Source organism: Mercenaria mercenaria, chromosome 10 (assembly GCF_021730395.1).
Source record: "Mercenaria mercenaria strain notata chromosome 10, MADL_Memer_1, whole genome shotgun sequence".
Classification (NCBI taxonomy): domain Eukaryota; kingdom Metazoa; phylum Mollusca; class Bivalvia; order Venerida; family Veneridae; genus Mercenaria; species Mercenaria mercenaria.
Window position 1 is genome coordinate 54,856,779 of NC_069370.1, and position 26,128 is coordinate 54,882,906.

The 26,128-nt window shown below is 35.5% G+C and overlaps 1 protein-coding gene across 2 annotated transcripts; it reads left to right on the plus strand.

Moving 5' to 3' along the window:
• Positions 1–9,033: 9,033 nt before the first annotated feature.
• On the plus strand, positions 9,034–25,310 carry LOC123561509 (major facilitator superfamily domain-containing protein 6-A-like). Of its 2 annotated transcripts, none has more exons than XM_045353942.2 (8): positions 9,034–9,312; positions 15,907–17,508; positions 18,343–18,450; positions 20,079–20,240; positions 20,671–20,889; positions 21,292–21,339; positions 21,805–22,385; positions 23,912–25,310. In XM_045353942.2, exons 2-8 carry the CDS (start codon positions 16,212–16,214, stop codon positions 23,993–23,995), a joined length of 2,499 nt encoding a protein of 832 aa, XP_045209877.1. In that variant the 5' UTR covers positions 9,034–9,312; positions 15,907–16,211; the 3' UTR covers positions 23,996–25,310. The 2 variants fall into 2 exon arrangements, with proteins under 2 accessions (XP_045209877.1, XP_045209878.1); XM_045353943.2 differs by having other exon boundaries at positions 15,997–17,508.
• The last annotated feature ends 818 nt before the right edge of the window (positions 25,311–26,128 follow it).

Below are 26,128 nucleotides of genomic sequence, written 5' to 3' on the forward strand. Positions count from 1 at the left end.
GCAGTCTGATCATGATCTGCACTATTCAATTAGTAAATTTTCAGTGAACACCCCTTTGAATAATAAGTGGTGTTGCTAAAATTGAATGATGGACCAGTCCATTATAGAAATTCAGCAGGGTAAAGGATAAAATAATCTATAGGAGAGGAGAGACAGTACCAAGAGACATGAGCAGTGTAAACAAAAAAAATACTTGATGTGGGTCGGGGCATGCCAAGAGACACTATAAAGAAGGTAAAAGGAAAAACGTGTTAAAATACATTTTTGGGATACTAAAAACCAGTATTGAGAAATTACAAACAACTTAAGGGTGTGGATGGGAGGGGGTTGACAGGATATGAAGAAACTATCAACAAACACAAGGAATAAAAGCAAAAATGTTTAGAGATGGGGATTTGTAATTTTAGGGAAGATGGAAGAAGCAGATGATGGGATACTAAGAGAGAAGAAACACAAACTAAAAATTTTTTATGGGGGATATGAATACACAATATCAAGAAACACAATGAAATAAAAGTAAAACTAATAGTTTTTGTGTTGTGGTGTTTTGAAAAAAGTAGATGGAAGCAGATATCACAATAACATAAAGAAAAAAGTAGAATTAAAAAATGAGTGGTGGGGGAATAGACAGCTGTATGAACAGCATTTCTTTATCCTCGATCCACTTCACAGCAGGGAAAAACAAAATATATTCAAGAAAGGCAAATTTAAAAGACGCCAGGTTGATGTCTAGTTAGCTCACCTGAACTGAAGGCATCATTATAAGGCCCTCTCCCAATTTTGTTCAAATTTAGGCAGTTGACCCCTTTTAGGGGCAATGAGAACTAAAAATAGAAATGCCTCTAAAAAGCTTCTTCTCATGAACCACATAATGGATCTTCATAAAATTTGATCTGTAGCATCATAAGGTCCTCTCCAAATATTATTCAAATGGGGTCACTTGCCAAAAGGGGCCGTTTGAGCAAAATTAGAAATACCTTGAAATGACCTTCATGAACTGCTAGAAGGATCTTCATCAAAGTTGGTTTGTGGCATTATTATAAGGTCCTCTCCCAATTTTGTTCAGATGGGGCCAATAAAAACTTGATTTGTAGCTTTATTATAAGGCCCTTTACCAAAAATTGTCTAATTGGGACACCTTGCCCCTTTTAGGGGCTGCTAGAGCTAAAACTAGAAATACCTTTAAACAACTTCTTTTAATGAATGGCTAGATGGAATTTCATCAGGCATGGTTTGTAGGATCATTAGAAGATCCTCTCTCAAATTTGTTCAAATGGGGACAGTTGGCCCCTTTTAGGGGTTGCTAGGACTAAAAGTAAAAATACATCTTAATGACTACTTATATCGGGAACCACTCAGTGAATCTTCATCACACCTGGTCTGTGGAATCAATATATTAAGGGCCTTCCATAAATTTGTTCAGATTTGGGTGTTTGGCCCCTTTTAGGGTCAAATGGTTAAGGACCTCCTCAGGCCCATATGGGCCTCATGTTTTTATTTTTGACTTGATCTTCATGAGACTGTCATAATGTTTGTTTGTTTAAAATGGGGATAAAATTTGTTACAAGGACACTTGGGTAAAGAATTACGCCATCAAGCGTGATAATGGAAGGTTGGTGGATCTACCTAGGCGCCATCTCGTGCCTGACACTATGCCTGAAAGGTCACCTAGTGCCTTCCTTCACCATCAGAAGCTGGTAAGTCACGATATAACCTATAGATGTATCTATGTGACATTAATCCAAACAAGAAGAAATTCTTTGTAATTTTTTCTTAGCACCATTAAGCATTTCCATTTGTCACGTTCTAATACCTGTTCTATCTGCGAGACAATAAAATTCATTACTGTAGGGACAATCAGTCAGTATCAAATTAATGTTATTTCAAAGTCAATAGACTGTTTAATTTGCTGTAACAAGAATAATTCATTGTCTCGTAATCTGATGTAGATCTATGGATTTTTCCGCAGTAGGTTGCTGTTTGATGAAAGGTTTTTTTTCATGATCTTGTGATCGTTACAGGTGTACATGGATTGCTGTTTGATCTGTTAAAATTTTAAAGATGTATTGGATCTAACGTTCATAGAAAAATCCTAATGTTTTTTTATGATGTGCCGCTGAAAGAAGAGGGGTTATGGTAATGGTGCCGTCCGTGTGTCCATTTGCCCAAGCAAACGAGAGGGCATTGGGAAACAGTAATTTCTGTTCACTCCGTACTTCTTATAAACTGGATACTTTCTGTCGCTTGTTGAATACATTGTCACAAGAATGTTCGTTTGTAAGAACGTCCGTGTATCCGTAACAAGAGGCCATTATAATATAGGAGACGTGCCGTGTACAAGAACCATAACTCTACCTTGCTTTATAAGTTTTCTATGATTTACTCATAACCTGTTTTTCGGAGGCATAACTCACAACCTATGAAAGAGATATTGTTAAAACATCACACAGAGGAAGCGCAATGTATAAGAACTCTACATTTCTTAATTTTGTAATGATCTCCTTTTTAATCCGGAGCATAACTCAAAACATCTGAAAGGATTCTGTTAAAATTTCAAACAATAATAGGAACTATTGAGAGAAAGTGCGGTGTACAAGAACAATAACTACAAGAATCATAACTCTGCCTAATAATATCCCTTTTATTATTTATCCATAACACTTATGTCTAGAGCATGACTCCAATCATATTGAAGGGAGACTGTTAAAACTTCAAGCAATGATAGAGTTCATTAAGAGGAAATGCAATGTACAAGAACCATAAGTATACCTTGCCTACCAATTGAATTACCTCCCTTCTTTGATTTACCTAGTGCACTTTACAAGAACTAAAACTCTACCTGGATTATTTTCTTAATCATCTCTCCTTAATTGATTAACTCGTAAAACGTTTGACCGCAGCATAAATCGAAACTATTTTGGGGATTCTGTTTAATTACGCACAATAAGAGAGGACATTGAGAGGAAGTGCACTGTACAAAAACCATAACTCGACTTACTATTAGGATAATTTCCCGTTCTTAGATATACTTGTCCGGGGCATAAATCTTCGTGTTGAAGGAATTTTGCTCAAACTGCGTACAAAGATCGAGGCTATTGAGAAAAAGTGAAATGTGCAAGAACCATAACTCTACCTTACTTATTTTTTAATACTTCCCTTCAATTGATTTACTCATTATACACTTGTTGGAGAAGAACTCTTAAACTCCGAGAAGGATTCTGTTATTACTTCATGCAATGACAGAGGCCGATGGAAGGAAGTGCAGTGTATAGGAACAATATCATTTTTAATTTTCTCCCTTTGTTAGATCTGCTTGTCCAAGGCTTAACTCTTTGAAGGGATACACATGTTGAATAGTGGATGAAAAAAATAGAAAAAAAAACCTTTGAATTACTGCACAATTTTCATTCCGGACATTTTTTCTGATATGCTTACGTCCTACTTTGACTTCATGGTTGCGTATTTAAAGCTAAGCAGACTAACGCATGTCTGGCAAGGGGAAACAGCTGAAACTGCTATAAAATGTCGTATTCCATTTTTATTTTAATTTAACTACTTTTTACCAAGGGCAGGATAAGCTCATTAGAATATTGATTAGACAATATTTCACGTTTCCATGACTCAGCAAGGATTCAGAAAAAAATGAGATTGTCTATACTAATATAAGATATAGAAAAACCTTTATTTAAGCGTATCCTAAACATATTCGCCCTTAACAGAAACGCACTTTTCCATCCGGGCTATACATGACCTGAAAGCCGAAGAGAAGTCTGCCCTTGGTATATTATGCAGACACTGATACTTTGCGCTACCAAGAGCACTTCTGTAATTGTAGCGACGCATGCAAGCATTTTTTCAGCAAAGGAAAGAGAGAGAAATCAATGGGACTTAGGTCGGGTGAATATGGAAGATGCGACATCGCTTAAACTAATACTGCTGAACAATGTGCCTCTTGCGTGCAGATGCATTGTGGTGTGTAAGCCAGATGTCCCATAAACCAATTTGTGAGCGATGTTTAATATATTCTTTTCTGACTGATTTTAGAACGTTGTCTGTGTTTATCTTTCCAGTAAAAGGTCTGCCGGGTGTACTGGCTATTTGCCTAACAGAGCCTTTAAATTAAGAAAGTTGTGTAAAGAACCCGTTTGCAACTTTGAGTTCTTTTTTTTTGCAATAACTGATCGTTCTTGCCCTTTTCTTAGCCACTGTTTGTTGTTTATCCGCATTTTAGGTTCGAAATAATATAAGCATGTCTTATTTCCTGTGAGAAGTTCGTTAAATCTCCTTTCATCTGCTCTTTTAGGAGTTTTTCGCAACATTGCACCCGTTGGGATTTTTGCTCTGGTCAAAAGATGGCGTACCCACCTTGCACACACCTTTGGTAATTTCAAGTGTTTTGTCAGAATTTCATGAACACTTCCTGATTAAAGGACCACAGATGCAGATATTTGGGAAGACTTCTGCTACAATAACCGCTACAGCAGCAATGTCAGCAGCGTTTTAATGTGCGCCCATAACGAGGTAGATCATGAATCCCTTATTTAATACCCTTACCCTCCTAAAAACAGTGACGTTGGGTAGCGAAGAATCGCCGTACACAATTTTAAATTCTTGCAGATTCTGCTTACCTGGTTTATTCAGAGAGCAACGCATCTTTACGTACTTCTTACATAACACCAGTGTATCCGAGTGTAATGTGTTAATTACAACACTTGTGCCTTAGCTATAACAAAACCAAATTTTCAGTGAAGATGGCTGTTGAAACCCCCTTAAAGTCCGTAAAAATAGTGCTTGTAATTATAATAGTTTCTGCGAAGCACCATTAGTCTCAATATCTTCTGAATTCCCTTAGCTTAGAGAATAGCATAATATTTAATTCGTTTTGTATCCTTTGTACGGTGGTATGTTTAGGACATGCATTTTTTTTAAAGATTAAGTTATCTCGTGCACACGACATCTTATCTAGAAGCGAACGACATCTTATCTCGTGCGCACGACATCTTATCTCGAGCGCTCGACATCTTTTCTCGTGCGCACGACATCTATCTCGAGCGCTCGACATCTTATCTCGTGCGCTCGACATCTTATCTCGTGCTCACGACATCTTATCCCGAGCGCTCGACATCTTATCTCGTGCTCACAACAACTTACCTCGAGCTCACGACATCTTATCTCGAGCGCTCGACATCTTATCTCGTGCGCACGACATCTTATTTCGAGCGCTCGACATCTTATCTTGTGCGCACGACATCTTATCTCGAGCGCACGACATCCTCTCTCTCTCTCTCTCTCTCTCTCTCTCTCTCTCTCTCTCTCTCTCTCTCTATATATATATATATATATATATATATATATATATATATATATGAAGGTCCTTTGTGTGTATTCAGATCATCAGTAAAAACATACGACTGCCACCGTTTTTGCTTTTGTTTTGTTTATACTTATAACCGTTTCATTTGTTTGCAGGGTATACAAACTGATAAAAAAGGCAGCAAAATTTCAGCGATGACGCAAAGTAATGAATTTAAGTCCTTGACAAAATAAAGATTTAGTATGTAGGCTTCGCCTATATATCAAACAATTTCCCCGTTTCCCCTTAATTCATGCATGCAATGACAATGTACGAATTGATACTATCAGTAGAACTGCAATTTGTTGCTATTCTAACATGCAATAAGCATCATTAATTACTGTAGTTCTTTTAATTTTGAAGATACGATGACCAATTATGTGCACTGCTCTCTCAAATGATGTGATAAACTTGCACTTGTGGGAAGTTTAAATAACATCTGAATAGGAGGGACCCTAATTATCTAGTTGTTCGTATGTTTTTACTGATGACCTAAATACACACAAAGTGTCCTAATATATATAGATAAGATGTCGTGCGCACGAGATAAGATGTCGTGCGCACGAGATAATTTAATCTTTAAAAAAATGCATGTCCTAAACATACCACCGTACCTTTGATTGACAGAGCAATAATTCCTTAATATCCTTTTAAGAGCTGAAGGGATTTTATTGAAACTGCATTAAAATAAAGTGGACATTGTTGGGAAATACAAGAATCATACCTCTGCCATACTTACTTTTTGAATTACCTCCCTTTACTTTACCCCATAAGACTTTGTCCTGAGCATAACTGCAAAACTATTGTTCAAAGTGATTTTGCTAAAACACTTCACAAGGACACTGATAATATGATCTGACCAAGACTTGCCATTATGTTTGCTTAAATTAAAAATGAAATTGCATTGGTTTGATCCAGACTTCTATTCCCTTCACATTTTGCATGGTTTCAAATGACTAAGCCTACACTAGATATTGCAACAGACATAAATAGTAAAGGATAAATCAATTATCTTTCATGCCATTACCTCCATATGAGTTTCGCTTGAACTTTGTTGTCTTGTTACACAAGGCAGAAAAATTGTATACAATCGAATTTCATCTCTGACACTGTAGTCGATACGAAATTACAGGCCTCTCTCTTGATTTAGACGATACTATTGGCGTTTGTCCCAGAGAACATTAACTAGGAAATCTCGTTAGAAACAAGAGCTGCAGTAGAGAAATATTATCGACATATATAGTTTATTAAAGAAACGCTAATCAATCATACGCTAGTTAATCATATCCTCATGTCGCCTGCATGTTCTCTGTCAATTTTTGCATCCTTCTCAAAATGGAAATTTCGATCTGTTTACACAATGGCTATACAAGGTTTATTTCTAGATTTAATAATATTCAATTAATTGCGTCTTTAATGCACACTTGCATAAGATTTCAGAGTTGCAAACTGGATCGGAAAGCTATCAAGAGAATGAGAAGTTGAAAAAACGTATTCGTATTCGAAAACAGATTTAAACTTTAAGTTACATTAACTTTTATTGCTGAAGAAATTTTACTCCAAGTTATATGTAGTTGCATGCAGACTTTCATTTCAATTTATATAGTTTTAAACGTGGCAATTTGAAGTTAAAACGTTGATAATTACGGGATTTGGGGCAACTGGTGGCCGTATCATTGTTTCAGTTTGATTTCGGATCCAAACTACTGGTAGCTGGGGTAGCAAAATCAGTACTGTCCTCCTCTTTTGAGCGGAACTTCCTAGTCAGCCATTTTTTTGCCCTTGAATCAGAAGTCATCGCTTCATTTCATACGTCTAATCTAAGCACGCAATACAAACACGCCAATCAGATTGTCAAGAATGATGTGGATGTGGCATGCAAGTTAATGATTAAAACTGAACGATATCAATAATTGTTCTTGTATCTCCATGACACAAATTTCCGTGTTTGTTTTCATTATTACAGTGTTTGCCACACTTAAAGTTCATTGATTTGCTGATTTTTCAATTGCAATTTTAATTTCTTGTGTAAATGTTTTGGCAAGAAAATGCCTATTGCAAGAACACATATCCTTTTATTTGTTTTTTGTTGTTTTTAGTTAATATCAAATGCTTGTTGCATAATGGACACAAAAGTTGAAAAACTAGGTTAAGGCTTCGGCTTTATGCATTTGTAAAACCTCGCAAGGTCATCTTACTCTGAAAATTATATGCTTTAACAGTGAAAATGCATGGGACATTTAAGCCTGGATATGGAAAAGATAGTCTGAAAGTGAATCTGGAGTTGTAACAGACAGAACTGGTGATGATTAGATAAAGGATAAAGGAAACGTTCTTATTTCAATGTACAGGAGGTAATTTACTAACTTCTTAATTTTCAAGAGGGAATATACGTGCAGTAATGACATGTTATGATTTTTGTTACCTGCTTTTTCCATCCACTAGCTATTTACATAGACTAGATAAATAGTGGTAAAGGAGCAACTGATGATCTTTCAGCCAGACTATAGAATTAAGCTAAATTAATCTAAATTAAGGATTCGTCAAATTTATTTAAACTTACTGAAACATTGGAATCTTATTGCGTATTATAGTTATACATGTACATAAAAGTACTGACTGAACTTTCTTGTTTTAGTACATATAGCTCCACATTTCAAGATAAGTACATTAGAATTTACTTTGTGAAATAAAATGAAATTAGGATCTTTTATTTTCTGTTGTCTATTGCCAGTTTGATACTCAGAACACTTCCTTCCAATAAATTCAAACCCATAAAATATTCATAATCAATATAAACATCCATTTTAGGGAAAGTAAAATATCAGACATTTTCTGATCAATGGATTATAGCATGCAGAGTTGCTGTTCATGTAAGTGAGGTCAGGAAGGACAACTCTGTTAAGGAAACATATACGTCCATATCATGTTCATCATCGGCCGCCATAACTAACATGAAGAGAACCTGAAGAGAACTGTACATGGCAGACGAAGCACGCGATATACCCATCAACGACGTACTGCATGAGCTAAAAAAAATGTGTGCCGATGAATGATAAGTCATTGCAATAAACATATAATAATTTGTGGAATTGTTTGTACCATAAATAAAGGCGTATTATAATTTAAAATTGGTCTTCCTGCTTGAACGCAATGTAGCGAACGAACCAATGCCAGGCCATCTTAAGAGTTCACATGCAACAGTCAGTGACAATATGTCTGGTTTTATCTTTAGACACTGGAAAACTTTTTCATTTTCTTCATAATATTTCGCAAAGTTTTTGTTGAGTTAGTTGACTGCCTCCAAATCAGTATTCAGCCTGCAAACCAATGATTTATTAAACAAGAGGACGTATAATGCGTGGCCAGATTACAGAGAAAGGTGATTTTAAGGCATCATTACATACTTGCAACAATTATCTAAGGTATTTAGAAGATACCACTTTAATATGTTATACATGGACGCTTCTATTATATTATCATTTTCTGCGATCACTTTTTACTTTGTTTACTTTAAAACACATTATTCCGTAAAGCGGAGACTCCCAATTAATTATTGTTCATTCTGTGAATTACTGCTATATCCACATAGCGTAAGTGTAAAATCGATATATTTCCAAGTCTTCATTTATCGGAAAATATCAATATAAAGCACGGCTTCATAATTCCTGTTCATATATGTGGTATTGCTTTATAGGACATAGATTCCGCCGTTTATTGAAAAAGATTTTGGATGGGGTTATACAGGAGTTATTTCTGTATCAAAGCGTATTGATCTTAGCAGTCTGACTAGATCTATTGCTAGATGGTGCCAGGCCGTTTTTGAGAGAGAGGGGAAAATTTATAACATTGTAGCGACTGTGAGATCAATATCTTCTTAAGCTCCGGTATTACCGGAATCTTTATCAAATTGTCTTGGATGAACAGGAGTTTTTAAAACGGGCTTTTAAGACTCGTAGGTAAGTTCGATATAGATTTTACATTTATTCATTCCTTAAGGAATTTTAGAAAAGACTTTAAAGCAGAGTAGATATGAATGCCATGACTTACAGCAGATTATTTTTTACCATCTTTATTAGTTTGTGGGAGTTGCAAGAAAAGATTCGTAGGAAAGGGCGACATAGATTATACATTAATTCATTTCTATGGAAGGCCGCTGCACCATTGAGCCATGCTTGACATTCCTTTAAGATTAATGACCAATCTAAACGTAGAAAAGTTAATTACAGAAGATATATAGGTTATTCTAGCAAAATTCAACATCAGAAAAAGAAACCGCAACAATAATTGTTAAGAGTTTCTCATATAAAATTGTAATAAAATGTTAAATTTCATCATAATTATACGTAGTTTGAAATCCATCTAATCTGCATGAGACATAAAAATTGGAAGTTCGTAAACTTAATAGCCACTGAGAATACTGAATTTTAAATAATTTTGGAAGTGATGTCATCTGAACACAGGTTTGTTCTGCTCATGTATATTAGAAAATAATCATGTCAAGAAGTTTGTACACGCCAATTAATCTAAACTAAATGTAGGCGTTATTTTATTTTATATTGCATGTATTGCATGCAATATCGATAACTAAAATGGTTGAAATATGTAGAATAAATGGCAATGCACATGCTTACATATGAGGTATTCCAAAATAGGACTAAATGTATAGGTGATTTTTAATTTCAATTTTGCATGCAGTATCGATAACTAAAATGATTTAAATATATAGAATAGAGTGATGTATATAAAAGGCAATACGCATGCTTAATGAATGATGGACATTCGAAATATCCCAAGAGGCTGTTTAACTAAAACTAGATGTAGGTGTAATTGCTTGTATAGCATGCAGTATCGAGAACTGAAATGGACTGGAGTGAGGTATATAAATGGCAATGCGCATTTACAAGCTTCTGCTTAATGAATATGACTGACATTCGAGACATCCCTAGAGGACGCCTTGTTTCTGTTTAGAACACAATTGCTCCATACCATGGCCTTGAAACCAATGCAAATCAATTTATTTGAACTGAGATACGTATAGAAGGGATCGTTGTATAAACTTGAGGAAAGGCATCAATTAGAAAAGGTTTATGTACAGAATTATATGACTAGCAGACATTTTAGTACTCCAATAAATATTTCTCTACAATAGGCCTACATTAGAAAGTAGTGATATATGTCTTTTTCACGTGACGCAAAATACCGCTTAATTTTCACTTTTGTTGAATCATTGTTTAGAGAATTGTTCGGGAGGCGAAATAGACAGGTATTTGAAAAACTATCAAATAAACAAAAACAAACCTTATCTATCCAAGAGACATTCCTTTACTTTCATAAAACGTAATGTTTACCAAACGGAATTGATTTTATGCATTTTGTTTTCCTAGCTACTCGTAAAACACATTTATAGATTTCGAGGGGGGGGGGGGGGGGGGGGTATCCACTTTGTTAGGTGTACTTATTTATTTATTTATTTATTTATTTATTTATTCATTCATTCATTTATTTATATCAAAATTGTTTTCCAAAGAACACTTTATTATTATTTGAAGTATGTAAATAGGAAGAAACAGCATATTTCAAAAAATAATGATAGATGATAGAGCTTTCATATGGTTGGCAATGTGAGTGGGAAAAACGCGGGAAAACATTCCATTTTTAGGCTGGCGGACTCGTTCACTAACCTATTACTACCTCAAATGTAAAGCAACAAAATCAGTAACTCCTGAGACTGACAACACCAAAATCACTTCATGCGCACTTCAAATAGTTTCGTTATGCATAGTTTACCATGGATTTGTTTAAAGGTTGTTAAACTTACCTGTTTCAACAAATTCATTTTTTTAACCATTTTATTGTCATGTTTTCTGTTACAGGAAAACTGTTCAATTTATCTTTCAGACGTACGATTTTTTAAATAAAATAAGTTGAATGAGTAATTCCGGACAATGTTTTGTACATAAATAAAATGGAATTAGTCACAAAAGCATATTATAGTTTTCCCTAATATGCATTTTCTATCAAAAGACATTAGAAAACTACTAAAACTCAATACAGTAACGTTACTAATAGCTCCTAAAACTAATGTAATCATTTCACAATCGGCAGGGGATAATTGTTACAGGAGACGGCGTTCGATATACCGTGCGCGTTTGTTGGCACAATCGAGTTTTCTATCTGTGATAATGAATAGACTTATAGCAGAGTCGGATCATTAGCGGGCGATTACCATATTGATCCGTCCATTTTATCTCATGTGTCCTCTTTTTTAAAAAACACGGCATTATTACAGATTACAAGATAATTTTCAGGAGGATTATAGAGACATAAGACAGAAACACATAAAATAAAGCCTTACAATTGATTTCTATGTCGTTGAAATAACCAAATATTATTTACAACCAGAATTTTATAACAGTTTTTTATATCAATAATTTAAGTTTTGGAATGTTTTTTTATACATGTGTTCACAAAGAATGACAACTCTTGTCTCAAGATACTTACAAGAGTTTTCTTATTATAACGGTATGTTAAGCTAGACGATTGTTCAAAATAAAGTTAATGTGCTGGTCCCACTTAATGCAGCTGAAATGCTGCAATTCTCCTGCCATAATACCTATAATTTTGAAGACACAATATACATCAAATGCATTTAAAAAGGTAGTTGCCTCACTATAGCTGATTTTATTAAACATTGGTATGGTGACTTTAGTCATGGCAGTATCCTTTATGTCAGGAATATCATGAGTTAAAGTAACTTGATTCACCTGCCGATATTCTGATGGTGATGCCGGTGTAATGAAGTATTCCGACCCCCATAGAATAATGACCCCCGGTCATTATTCTATAGAAAAAGTGACCCCCCGGTCATAGTATTATGACCTCCAGATCATAGTACTATGACTCTCCCACGTGAAGAAAACTGAACCTCACGAAGAATATTGACTCCCATAAAAAAAACGACCCCCGGTCATTTGGTCAAAATTAGTGATAACTCATGTATCTAAGGCCTAATTGCTGCATTTTATGCCCCCACTCGGGGGAGGGGGCATATAGATTTGCCCTTGTCCGTCGTCTGTCCGTCCTTCCGTTTGACCATTAGCCCCAGATACCATCACTTGACACAGAAATCAGAACATTCCACAACGGGAAAAGAGATTCTATTTCTAGACGCTGTATCTTGGTATATACATTTTTTCAGGAAAATAACAATTCACAATACTTTCACAAAACACACAAGTGTCAATAATCCCTGCAAACTTCGGTATGAAGTAATTCTTCAGAAGAAAACTGCACAAGAAACTGCTAGCATAGAACTTAGTATTAATAGAAGTTGCAATACTTATCAGTGGCAGTAAAGTACGGTAGCGGCAACAATAGAAAGTAGTAGTAGTAGTAGTAGTAGTAGTAGTGGCAGTTGCAGTTGCAGTAGCAGCAGCAGCAGCGATGAATAAGTGACAGCAACAACAGCAGCAGGAGAAGAAGAGGTAGATGTACAAGACGTATTAGTGGAAGAAGGTATAGTAGTATCAGTAGTTTTTTTGTTTGTTTGTTTTGGGTTTAACGCCGTTTTTCAACAGTATTTCAGTCATGTAACGGCGGGCAGTTAACCTAACCAGTGTTCCTGGGTTCTGTACCAGTACACACCTGTTCTCCGCAAGTAACTGCCAACTTCCCCACATGAATTATCAGAGGTGGAGGACTAACGATTTCAGACACAGTGTCGTTTACCAAATAGTCACGAAGAACATACGCCCGCCCGAGGATCGAACTCGCGACCCCGCGATCCGTAGACCAACGCTCTTACCTACTGAGCTAAGCGGGCAGTTGTAGTAGTAGTAGAAGTAGTAGTAGTAGTAGAAGAAGAAGTACATGTAGTAATAGCAATAGAGGTAGCGGCACCAGTAGTAGTAGTACAATCAAAATGTTAACTATTGGCAATGGAGGGTATTAGAGTTGTGGATCTAGTAAAATTGTCCGTTAGGTTTGGTGGGGATCACTTTTTAATAGATATTATCGTCGAAAGTCTTTTTAGGAGCCGGTGCTTTACACGGAAAGAGTAACTTTTTTGAACAGAATAATATCCGGGAATCGATATTGTATGAGAGTTCGAATGTAGTAATTTCGGCAGTGAGTATTTTACATGGAAGGAGTCACTTTTTCTATAGAATAATAACCGGGGTCGTTATTCTATGAGATTCGAAAGGAGTCATCTTTAGGGAGTCAGTATTTTACTTGGCGGGGTCAGTTTTTCTATAGAATAATGACCGGGGGGTCGTTATTCTATAGAGTTTTCAAAGGGAGTCAGTTTGTTATAAGGGAAGTCAATATTTTACAGGAAAGGAGTCACATTTTCTATAGAATAATGACCGGGGGGTCGTTATTCTATGGGGGTCGAAATACTTCATTACACCGGCTCTCGTTTCCGAAACGGTTAATGCATTTGTTAATTCAAGTTAAATGAAAAGTTCCATTTATCTGTTGGAATAAATTTTAGATTCTTTATTTATTAAGTACAACAGAATTATTAGAAATGTCCAAAAGGTAAAGTATAAAGATGCGGTGTTATTAATAAAAGAAATACGTCTTTCCTCTGATGGCACTATGGAAACTCTGAGAGAGATTCTACTCAGAGCCCTTCCTTCATACATGATCAAAGGGTTCCTAAATTGACCCTATGTCAATCATCCGACCTTCCCATCTAGAATAACTATAATATAGCATCGCACGTGAGTGACTATGTAAATTTTCACAGACCTATGTTTTAAATATACATGTAGATTCATAAAAGATATCTTCAAATTTGTTCTAAAACCGACATTGCTGTAAATTCTTAGCATTTAATGTTAAACAAATTCTTGGAATTGTCTGAATGTTAAAACGGGCATTCTTCCATCTTAATGTAAACTTTATCAGAAGAATCCTTCGTGGGACAAGACCTTCTATAGAAATAATAATGACAAAGGATAAAATCGCAAAATCTGCAAACAACACAAATTTCCTCCGAGTTCATTATTAATCCGATCATGAAAATCGTGACGATTTTCCGTACAATTTGCATTGAATTAAATGTCAAACGTGTATTTTTGAAAATATCCAATTTCACTACTCAGGACATATTTCTATAATCATTGGCCGTTTCAGTTATACTATTTAATGAGTGAGCAAATTTTTAAAAACATTTTAGGAGTATGACTTTGACAAAAACATATCTCACATTCCTCGCTTTCTAAAAAAAAAACACAACGTATTCGTAATTTTGCCAAATACCTTTACTTTTAACAATTTAATAAGCAGTTCATTCAAAATCAAATTTATGTAACATTTTATGCATATTAAATGAAAAGATAAAACAATTCGTAACACTAACAAAATTTCCTCAGTTTGTTTTGCTGGTCTTATGCATTTTCTAATTTCTTGATTCTGTACGAAACATGTACTAATTTAAATATCCTAAGTAACTACAACATATTCTCCAATGAACAGTGGTGTGAGAACATGATTTAAATAAATTATCATAATGCTTAAACACCATAGGCAGGCACCAGACTAGAAAGAAAATGTCATTGTTATACCCTAGGTATACCATGAGAACCATGGCACTCAATGGGGAAATAAACTAGTCTATTTCAATCGTGCATTTCTCACCTAAAACGCGCAGTTCTGCAAATAGATTCTACTGATAATTTATCTTCCACCGTTTAACAGTCATATGCATAAAGAACCTTCCTATAGATTATTGTTATAGCGTAGACACTCCGTGTATTTTATGTTTTTGCTTATATTTATTGAAAATCGCCAACGTTTTCTCACAAAGTAAACAAAGACATTTTTTGGCATAATATCTTACACAAATATATATTCATATACATACACTGTATTCAAATTAAATTCTGTAAATTAATCATCTAAACTTGTATTATAATATTTGAGAAACATTCAAGTGTTCCCAGGACCTCCCTCAACATTCACTTACTCTGAAAGTTGACTCGACCTTCACTTGTATTCTTTCCAGAGTAAAGGTGTGACTGTTAGACATTTAAATCAAATTGCACCCAATGAATTGAGTTAGAGAAATGTCTGTAAATATAGCCAATTACCTGTGCAGATATAAGTTAATATATATCAAAACCGACTACGTTAGCACCTAATATTGAGGTTAGTACCAATGATCGTCTTGCCTAGAACAACTGTTGGTATGGAAATAACATTGGAATCACTGGGTGGATTTGGGGATAGCTCGTCATATCTCTTCCGCATATCATTATATGGATTCAATATACCCACGATGTAGGCTGCCTTTAGCCGCCGCTCGAAACACTTCTGTTTTTTGTTTTTGGTACACCCATATTATCCTAACGTAAATATGGCTCACATAAATTCATACCTGTACGATGTAGATAACAAGGTAAAATACATATTGTATTTGAACATCGGGATATGAATGTTGGAAGATCAAACAATCACACTTTTGTTTTAGCGCAGAATATACCACTGTGCTGTACGACTATAAATGATATACGTGCTAAAATCTTCTCTCATTTTCATTTCAGATAGTAGTATTTCATACCATGGTGGGCATGATTGATCATCACTGCACTGTTACAGAACCCCTCCGCTAAATAGAGTGCTTTTCATTGCAGATATCCTAGAGAGAATTCTAAAACGGGATAGGCAATACTGGTTCCTGCATTGAAATTGTTCATGATTCCTAATTTCCTGCCAAAGTTATTCCATTATGCTCTCTTCAGAAACACACACGATTTGACAAGAGAAATGTGATACTAATTGATATTGCAAGAAAGTGAACAATTCAACAGAATTTGAAGAAAGAGGAGGCGTCCTTATATTTGGCAAGATGGATTACAATTCAAAGGGAGTGCGCAGGGATATGATTGATTCGCTGTTAACGTATGTTAACAAGGACTTACTCATATGTAAATTGTTCTACTTCTTTTTCTTCGCGGCATTTGGATCTTTGTATCCTTTGCTAGCCATCTATTTCAAACAACTTGGTATGAATGCGACGCAAAGCGGAATTCTGATAGGTTTTCGACCGTTTATTGAATTCTGCAGCGCTCCATTTTGGGGTGGCATAGCCGACAAGCTAAGAAAATGGTATAACTTGACATTATTTTCTTTGTTATGTTGGATAGTTTTCACTTTAGCGATGGCTTTTGTAAAACCACCACACAAAGCATGTCTAGGAGACGGTAACACCACGGACACAGATATCATTAATTTTGAAAAGGATCTAATAAAGCCTGCGTATAGTACAGTCTTCTATGAGCGAGAAGATGTTAAAGATGCTTTCTTTGCTCTCTTATTAATAATTGTAATAGGCGAGTTCTTCAGCGCACCTGCTATCACATTTGCCGACACCGTTACTTTATCTTACCTTGGCGATGACACGGACAATTACGGCCGTCAGAGAATGTTCGGTTCCCTTGGTTGGGGCTTGTCCATGTTCTTCGTTGGGATGGCTCTTGATCATTCAACAACATTTCCTGAGCATCCCTGTGAGTTTCAACATAACAAAGAAAAGAATTACACTGTTTGTTTTGCCGTTTTCTCTGTTCTCATGATTTGTGCGCTTATAACAGCGACACAGTTTAGATTTCCGGGCCAAGAAACGGGAAAGGATAAAACATGGCCCAACATTCTTCTATCCTTGAAAGATAAAATAACTGAAACTATTACGGGTAAAAGAAAAATGGATCGAGAACAGCTGGTTGAAGAAGATGATGAATTTAAATTCGGTCAGCCAAGAGATACTATAACAGATACACATCAGACAGAGTCAGAATCAAAAGTTAGCGATAATGGTAAACCTTTACAAATTTCACTTCAATCAAAAACTGACATGGTCACCGACGTTATAAACAGCCCCGGAACCGTCGCTCCGCCCGATCCTGATGAACCGTTTCTCGGCCGATGGGTAACAGTACTAAAGCTGTTGGCTTCGCTAAAGTTTATCTCGGTACTGTTTGTTGTTTGGTTTATGGGATTTGGTATAGGCCTCATCTTCACATTCCTGTTCTGGCATCTTCAGGATCTTGGTGGTAGTCCAACACTGTTCGGTGTGGCATCAGTAATCAACCATATATCGGAGTTGCTTGCATACTTCCTTTGCTCTAGATTTATTGCAGCATATGGTAAGTGTGAATTTTATTCGGTAACATTTTTATAGATGAGACTTTTATACAATATTATCGATGTACGGCTCTTTGTATTTTCACCGATTTATTTTCTTGTTGATAGTAGCTTCGGAAAGTATTTATTTTCAGGTATAACTAAGGCAATCATTACAAATAATACACAGATGTTCTTTTGCTCAGTCATATTTTGTATGTCATTGATAACGGGGATATTTGCATTACCATTCGGTTTGTGATAAATGTTCCAACTAATCCCTGCCAGGCATTTGCCGTTTTATAATGGATTATGTTGTCAATGTAGAAGCTACTTTAGGTATTACTGCGCAAAAGACCATGATATTTCTACACTTTCCTCCTTTGTCCTCACAATACTTGCTGGAATTTATTACTTTGAATCTTTATCACGTTAAATCATAATGTAGCGTTGAACATTGTACTTTACACTTTAAGCAAATTCAATACATTTTGGGCGCAAGGTGAAATTATTTGCCATTAACGTATATGCATTTTCTACTGCTTAGAACTTTGCTTAATGTTTGAATGTATAAATTGGTTTGTTTGATAGTTATTGCTCATTACTTTGTATGGAATGATTGTTAAAATGGTAATTCTGGAGAGAATTGTAGTCAATTTTCATAGCTCGCATCGCCAACATTGCGGTTATATATATTGAACATAAGAATAGGAAATGTTGTGAATTGTATTGTACAGTGACAGTGCATTGTAATGTCAAGAGTTGTCAGATGCTGTAACAACAAAACTAATATTATAATATGAACACATGAAATATCATTAATCTTTTTGACGTCAACTGAAATATCTTTTTTTCAGGTCATATCAATGTTTTATATGCAGGGTTATGTGGCAATGTTGTAAGATTCTTATATATATCCTGGCTTAAAAATCCATGGTGGGTGCTACCATTTGAATGTGTTCAAGGTAATTTCAATAGTCAGTTTTGTTAGTATATAAACCCAATTTTAAGTAGACCAAACTGAATGTTTTCTTTCTGGAATGTTATCTATATGATTTCTCAACTTGACTATCGTAAAATGTATTATTATTAAATCTATCTTTATAGATCTAGTTTTTTCCATTGGTCTAAACGCATTCACATGTTTAATGATAAAAAGTAGTATTGGCTCTTGACGTCTGGTATTTTGACGTCATAACAATGTGACGTCGTACGCAAATTACAGGGAAAAAAGACCAACCGCTGCAAATGTTTGCATTATTTTTTTTTTTTTTATTTATCTGTATTCAGTTACTTTTCAAGACGTCAGATTCAGTAATTAGCAATTATTGCCATTTAAATAGTCTCTAATTATGTTTGGTCAATACGAGAATTTTCGATTTCGGTCGATATCACCTTTTCCAGACCGATAAATTCCCTTTTCAACATCGCAAAAAGGCAATATTGTGAAATGTTGACTGTACAAATGATTGCTACGCAGTTGGAGCTGCTGGCTGTCAGACTAACTTAATTAGAACATTTTCATTTTCATTTGTAAATATAAACAGATCAAACCAGCTATAAATAATTCAAAGCATTTATAAGTAGCATTTATGTTCGTATGTCTGATGCAAGCTGCACAATGCAGCGTAAATCCCACGATCATTGTAACCGTGACAAAAATAATAAATAATATATACAATTCTTTGCATCAATAACAACGTAGAATATGGGGTTTTCCAAGCGTTATAATTTTAAACGAACTGTACATGAATGTTGATCTAACTGAAAGAACTAAAAAGCCTTTAACAAATACTTGACTTTTGTAGGTGTAACTATGGAAATTTATTTATTCTCGATCATTGCTAAACATGCATCAACGTCTCTGCAGTGGTTCAATGTCAAATTTAGCTCTTCACGAGCCAATTAAATATGAAGCAGCTTCCAGTAACCATTTGCTGCTATTACGGAAGCACATGCGTGTCTGATAAATCGCTTACTCGAAACAATTTTGGAAAACAATAACTATTTCATACATCGTTAAAATGATTTTGAAAATAAATTACTATCGACCCTTATTTAGTATCTATTTCTCGATCTTAAATGAAAAATATAAAATACATTCACAAGTCCTGGATATCTGTGCAGATTTGGTTTCATCCCCTGTCAATAATGTTTTTTCAACCTGTCTAACATTGTGTCTTCTTGAATCATTCAATTTCAAAATCAACTTTAGAATGAGAAAATGAATACTTTAAAGATTTGATTAGATTAGCAAACATCATTTCCCATGACAACGGCAAACCAAATAGTAGATTTATAATTATTATCATTATTTTAGAAAGACATTGAAAATTCTCCAAAGCAAGATTTCAAGTATTCAAATGACATTTGCCAGATATATGTCAGCAGCGGGTCAGTGACGTTATAACACTATGTACAGGGGTCACCGCCAAAGTCAGCCGTCTGAAATTTCAAACTTCTGTATCTTTCAAATGTTGGATGGGTTTTAAAAATTCTTTCAGAATTATGAACGATAGAAAGATATTCTTTTTTTTTTTACAAAATTAAGTTACAGTAAAACTTTCCTTTCCATCCGGAATTTAATTTTCAGGTTTGACTCATGCCGCCGTATGGGCAACGACATGCTCCTATGTGATGCAGGCCATACCACCAGGGCTTCGCTCATCTGCTCAGGGTATACTTCAAGGCCTTCATCATGGCTTGGGCCGTGGCTGTGGAGCTGTGTTTGGTGGTATACTCGTATATAGTTTTGGTAAGTTCCCGTCTCAGTGCTGAAATGAGAGACCAAAATTCCTTGCTATTAAATATATCTTAAATTAAAACGTCAGTCAAGTATCATGCAATGAGTACATTCTTCCGTGAGTTAAACGGTTCTGTAGTATTTCAACCTCTTAACAGTTTGAACCATGAGAGATTCTATGGTGTTCACTTCATATCGTTTACAATGTACATGTTACGTTTTTAATAAGACCACGCAATGACGTATTCAGTGCAATCGAACTGAAAAAATGGAATCCTGATAGATCAAGTACTGTTATCACTTGGACAAAAAACTGTGGCAACAAACGGCCTTTATGACCCTCATGAAAGTGATCGTATTGTCATATTGTGTGAAAAGGTTAAAAACTTCCCCGGACACTATATTCTGTGACTGGAAAATGGCATTGTTTATATTCTTTCAGGCAGCGAGAATACATTCCGTGCTTATGGCATCACTTGTATTTTTGTCCTTGCGGCATTTTTTGGAAGTAACTGGTTCTTAAAACGTCAAGGGATTTCAATAGAAAGTCGTGTACCTCATGAAACTCTGGATGAAGATCAACAAATGACATTTGATCCGCATGGTGTCCCATCTGGCCTGGTGCGAGATTTGTCCAGTAGCAAACTGAAGCAAGTTGATGGTGAGATACTGTATAGTTTTTATAATAGTGTAACTGACAGTTGCTTATCCTGTAATGTGATATATCTTTTGATCCGTTTACGAAATAATCTGCGATAGTTTGCTTTAGCTTCTTACCCTCGGTCGTTGGGGTATATAATGTCCCAGTAGTTCCCTCGTCTCCTTCTTGGCCTGAAGAATTGAGTATCAATCAGTTTAAAAAAGAATTGTGTGTTAGGGCTAAAACGTAGTCATTTAAATGGCTTCAGTTCATATTCCAGACCCCATACTTAAGGAAAATAACATGCTAACTGCTCAAGAGCTTGATGTTGGAAAAATTGCTTTTCTCAAGTAGATAGGGTTATGTACAATCTCTCACACCTGCTTTTAAAGCTAGTTGCATTCGTATTTTTGATATTTTCAGACCAAGTAACAAGCTATGGTGCGACATTAGGAACAAATCTAAGAAAAGGTAATGTGATAACCCAGGATATTTAGTATGTTATAAAGCTTTACTAGGAATAAAGAAACGTCATAAGTACATATGTTGAGAGAAAAAAAAAAAACAATTTATCGACGTCCCAGACACAAAAAAGATCATAAGTCAAAAACAGTATTTTTGAGAAAGTGAAAGAAACTGCATATTTCTGTTTTACAGATTTCTCAACGAAACTATTTTCATTTTGAAATCACATCGCTGGCGCTAGAAATACTGAAAGTAACAAATGTCATATATTTATCCAGCTGAAGGTATTAAGCTGTATGTAGAAAGAAGGCATAAGAACGCTTAAGTAGCAGTTACGACCTTATATATCTGAGATATCAATATGTAAAAATATTTATTCGTATTCATCTCCGATTCAGTGTACTGTTAATGACATATTCCCGAGTACCATAAAATACGCAATATTGTCCACCGTTTCTTTTTTTAATTTAGAACCGCCCTATCAGACAAGTCAGGCAGCTGATCAGCAAGACGACTTTAATCCACGAGCATCTGAGTACACTCAGAGTGGTAATAGCTATGGAACAAATAGCTATGAGTCAAAGAACAGACCTTGGGGTGAAGCAGAGCAATCGTATAACCAGTATTCCCAACACCGACGAGATAAGACCAGTCGAAACGATCAGCATACGCCTGCAAGTGATGAAGTTCGAGAATCTCAGAATGTTGCCAAAAATTCACAAGAAGATCGCCGTGTAGACGAGACTGATGGATATGCTCGAATGGTAGAGGAAACAGAATATCCCAAACGACGAACTGATAGCGAGTCTCCTCGTAGGCATAGTTTTGGACATGGTGAACCAAAAGAAAGGAAGGAACGACGTCGACGTCAAAGTGGTGACATAGAAGGTATGAGAGAACGGGAAGATTATAGCGGATATCAAGAACAAAAAGAACGCAGGCGACATGGAGAGGAAGCTCGTGGTGAACATAGAAGGCATGCAGACAGAGACGAACGTGGTCATAGACGACACAGTAAGAAAAGGTCATCTGAAAGTAGTCAACTCCAAGACGTGAGTATTAAAAGATAATTGGCCATAATTACATAGTTTGCTTGAGCAGTGGGAAGGTCATAAATCGTCATTTTGTTACATAAAATGATGATTATTATCTTATAATGCAGGGCGGACGAAGTGGTCAAGTGGTAACACTGTTTGACTACGAAACCAGAGATCGTGAGTTCGAGTCCCCGCTCCTCCAACTAAAAAGATACTAACATTGGGATAATAGTCACTACATGTATGGGTGCTTTACACCTGGCACGTTAAAGAACCAGGGAAGCTTCTGGAATTGGAGCGACCTCTGTATCTTGCACTATCCTCTTACTAACATTACTAACAGTCTTCTTTTTATTAAACAAGCAAAATGCAGAATGGAGTGTTTGAAAATAATAAGAAATTCTATAGCGTAATTTCATATAAAAATATCGTAGTCGTTAACAGTTACATTTTCAGAGTATATCCCTTTGTTTTTCCTTGTTACAAGAAAAAATTATTTACAAAAGCAAATTAAAGTGTGTTATTATGGCCAGATTACATTTGCATTTGAGAAAAACATAATATTGCTTTAACTAACGGTGTGGGTTTTGTTCGCCTTAAGATTTTCAAACGGGAGGGGTTTGTCAACCATGAACATTTAACAGGAGGGGTTTTGTCCTACTTCATGTCCACCGTCCGCATTATGAATTAGGTGACGCTGCAATATTACATCTTCACGCTGATGTTCGTTATTCTTTTAAATAAGTGCATAAAACTATACATCAGTTGAGTTCACCAAATTATATTTTAACAAAAATGAAATATACATCATTCAACGAATATGAAAACGTTTGCACCTAAGGTTTTATTGTAATGATTTTATCACAGCTATGCTTTAAATGATCGCATACATGACGATATTTTAGACATTTTATGCAAAAAAAAAAAAAAAAAAAAAAAAAATAACAAGGAGGAAAAGAAGGAATGGTGGCATTATAAATCATGGTCCGGATCGGTCAAAATTTTATTTTAAAAATAGCATGGTATGATTGAAAGGTTGAAAATGGAAAAACTATTTGCATCTAAAGATTCCAATTTTTATTAAGTAAAATGTGTACTTGTACTTGTCGTTTTGATTTCTGTATAGGCTGATCACTACCAAACCAAATGTGTCTAGACTAGTAGTAGTCCAAATATAAATAGCCCTTATCTTTCTTCCTTTCCTCGAGGCCCATATTTTCTTTTATTCTACTACGTTTCAGTATGCATGTGTAGCATTCTATCAAAATCGACATTAATGTTCCTTTCGCATGCTAGGTTAAATTGGCGACTATCGAGGCGAGACATTGAAAGAAGTAAATTCAGCGGGTTGTATAGTTTTAAAAACGTTTGTTTTTAAAATCATTAGGATATGGTATATCATGTTTTTTTGCGCAACGTACATGTTGTTTTGAAATGTAATTTAGTCGAAACTGTTAACTTCGGCAGTACGGAAGTGCACGAGGTCAGTGCTAGTGCCTAAAGAATTGCAGGAATTTCCACTGGATTTTGTTCTTTTACAGCTTGATCCAAACCCCAGTGAGAAAATAGTGTTTGAGCAACTACCGGATATTGCGTCACGACTTCCCCGACGTGAGCAACCGTAATGAGTGATATTTACGGGCGAAGAACTTTGAAAACGTTTTAAAAAAGATCCAGCAGACATTGAAATAATTTGGTTTCATAATGTGCGTTAGGTCATATGATAGAGAATATGTGTGCACTACTACTAATGTTGTCAACTTAAGATCACATTTTCTGAGAGAAGAACAGTTCTGTTTAATAAAACAGACTCTTTAAAAAAAATTACCGGTCAATAGCTTGTGCTATATTACTGGTCTATTTTCAACACGTTTGCTGAGCTAATAAGTTAAAAATTAAAAAAAAAAAATGTGAAAATTCACTTCTGACGTCAAGAAATAAAAAAGGACCTCGGACAATAATTTTGACTACTCAGACAGGCAAGTCATTCAATTAGTCTAATATATAATATACACATTGAATGGTTTACCATATTATCAGTAGTCACATCCTGAACGAAGCCTATTTTCACTGAATAAAAAGTAAAATGACATAACTCGTATCAAATTGTGTAAAAATATAGATATTATGTAAATTGGTAACATTTTATGTTTATCCATTACATTAATAGAGGCATACATTCGGCTCATTTGTTAAGTCAGTAATGACGCTATGTATGGTTTTATAAAACACCCACAGACATTCCAGGACAAAAAAAAGAATTTATAGTAAATGGGTGCTGGATTTATTTTTTGTTCTGCAATGTCTTTGGGTGTTCATTTTTTAAATCCTGTAGCACAATTCCTGTCCGAACAAATAAGCCGAATGCCTGTGGGTAGTTAAACTAGAATGTATATATGATACCTTTTCGCTTATCAGTTGGTAAGTGTCGTAATTCCTGTACATAGTGCATTCCGTTGTCATCAAATATAACTTATAAACGTCGTAATTGTGTAACAAGGCTGAATTTTAAGAGTATGTGAAATCCAGTTACGAGATGGTTGACTCAGAACATACAGTTCATAAACAAGTAATTATGACAGTGGTAGACCTTCACAAAGGTTAAGGCATGCTACATAATGTTTTATTGAATTCCTAGTAGTATACTAGTACTTCTGTTGCACGAATACGGTAAGTATTTTAATAGTTTAGCCAGTACAGTTTGTTGCCTAACAATTTATGGCCAAGTCTTCGAATCAATTTATCATTAAATTACTTTGTCATAAAATTATAATTTTAGGAAACTGCTTCAGTCTACGACTCTATGGACATGTTTTCATGAAGCGGTGTGATTTTACTAACATACTTTACATGCCAAAAACAGTCAAATTTTTACACAACATATTTACATCGAAATTTTTGTAATGCCCTACACAACATCAAATAATACAGAAAGGAAATGGTCTACTAATAAACTTCGATAATGTGGCAGTTGAGTCCAATAAGTTCAGGGGTGTTCAAAGATAATCCGTCATAGATCAATTGCAAAGCAATTATTGGATTTACCTGCATTGGACAATAAACAATGTCGATTGTATTCAGGTCAACTGCCACATTATCAAAGTTTATTAGTATATTTCACTGGGTTGAACTGCAACTGAATTTTCTGACGACGCAGTCGATGTATGCGTCCTTGCTTTAGTGATAGACGCCGACACCGTTAATCAGAGAAGCCCCACATGGTCCATCCGATGAAAAGAACCTGTGCAAGGATTCATAATAGTTAGTATATCCACTGAGAGCATTCGCTCAGGTTGCATTAACTGCAGTAGTAGCATGTTATGAATATGAGCCGTGCCATGAGAAAATCAACATAATGGGTTTGCGACCAGCATGGGTCAGGATCCCATGCTGTTCGCTAATAGTTTCTCCAATTCCAATAGGCTTTAAAAGCGAACAGCATGGAGCCTGACCAGACTGCGCGGATGCGCAGGCTGGTCTGGATCCATGCTGGTCGCATACCCACTATGTTGGTTTTCTCATGGCATGGCTCAATTTGTATTTGCTACAATTTAGAAGTGCTGAAATAACGTCTTGTTTATGTCGAGCAGCGGGAACTGCATCACGCTATATTATCTCAGCGCCCCACCAACAACAAGCCACCAAATTTACCATTTTCAATAGTATATATATAACATAGGATTTCAACAGTGTCGCCATTTGCAGCATTTTTTCATTATAGATTTGAAAAGTTTGAAATAATTTTGCATGAAACTGTC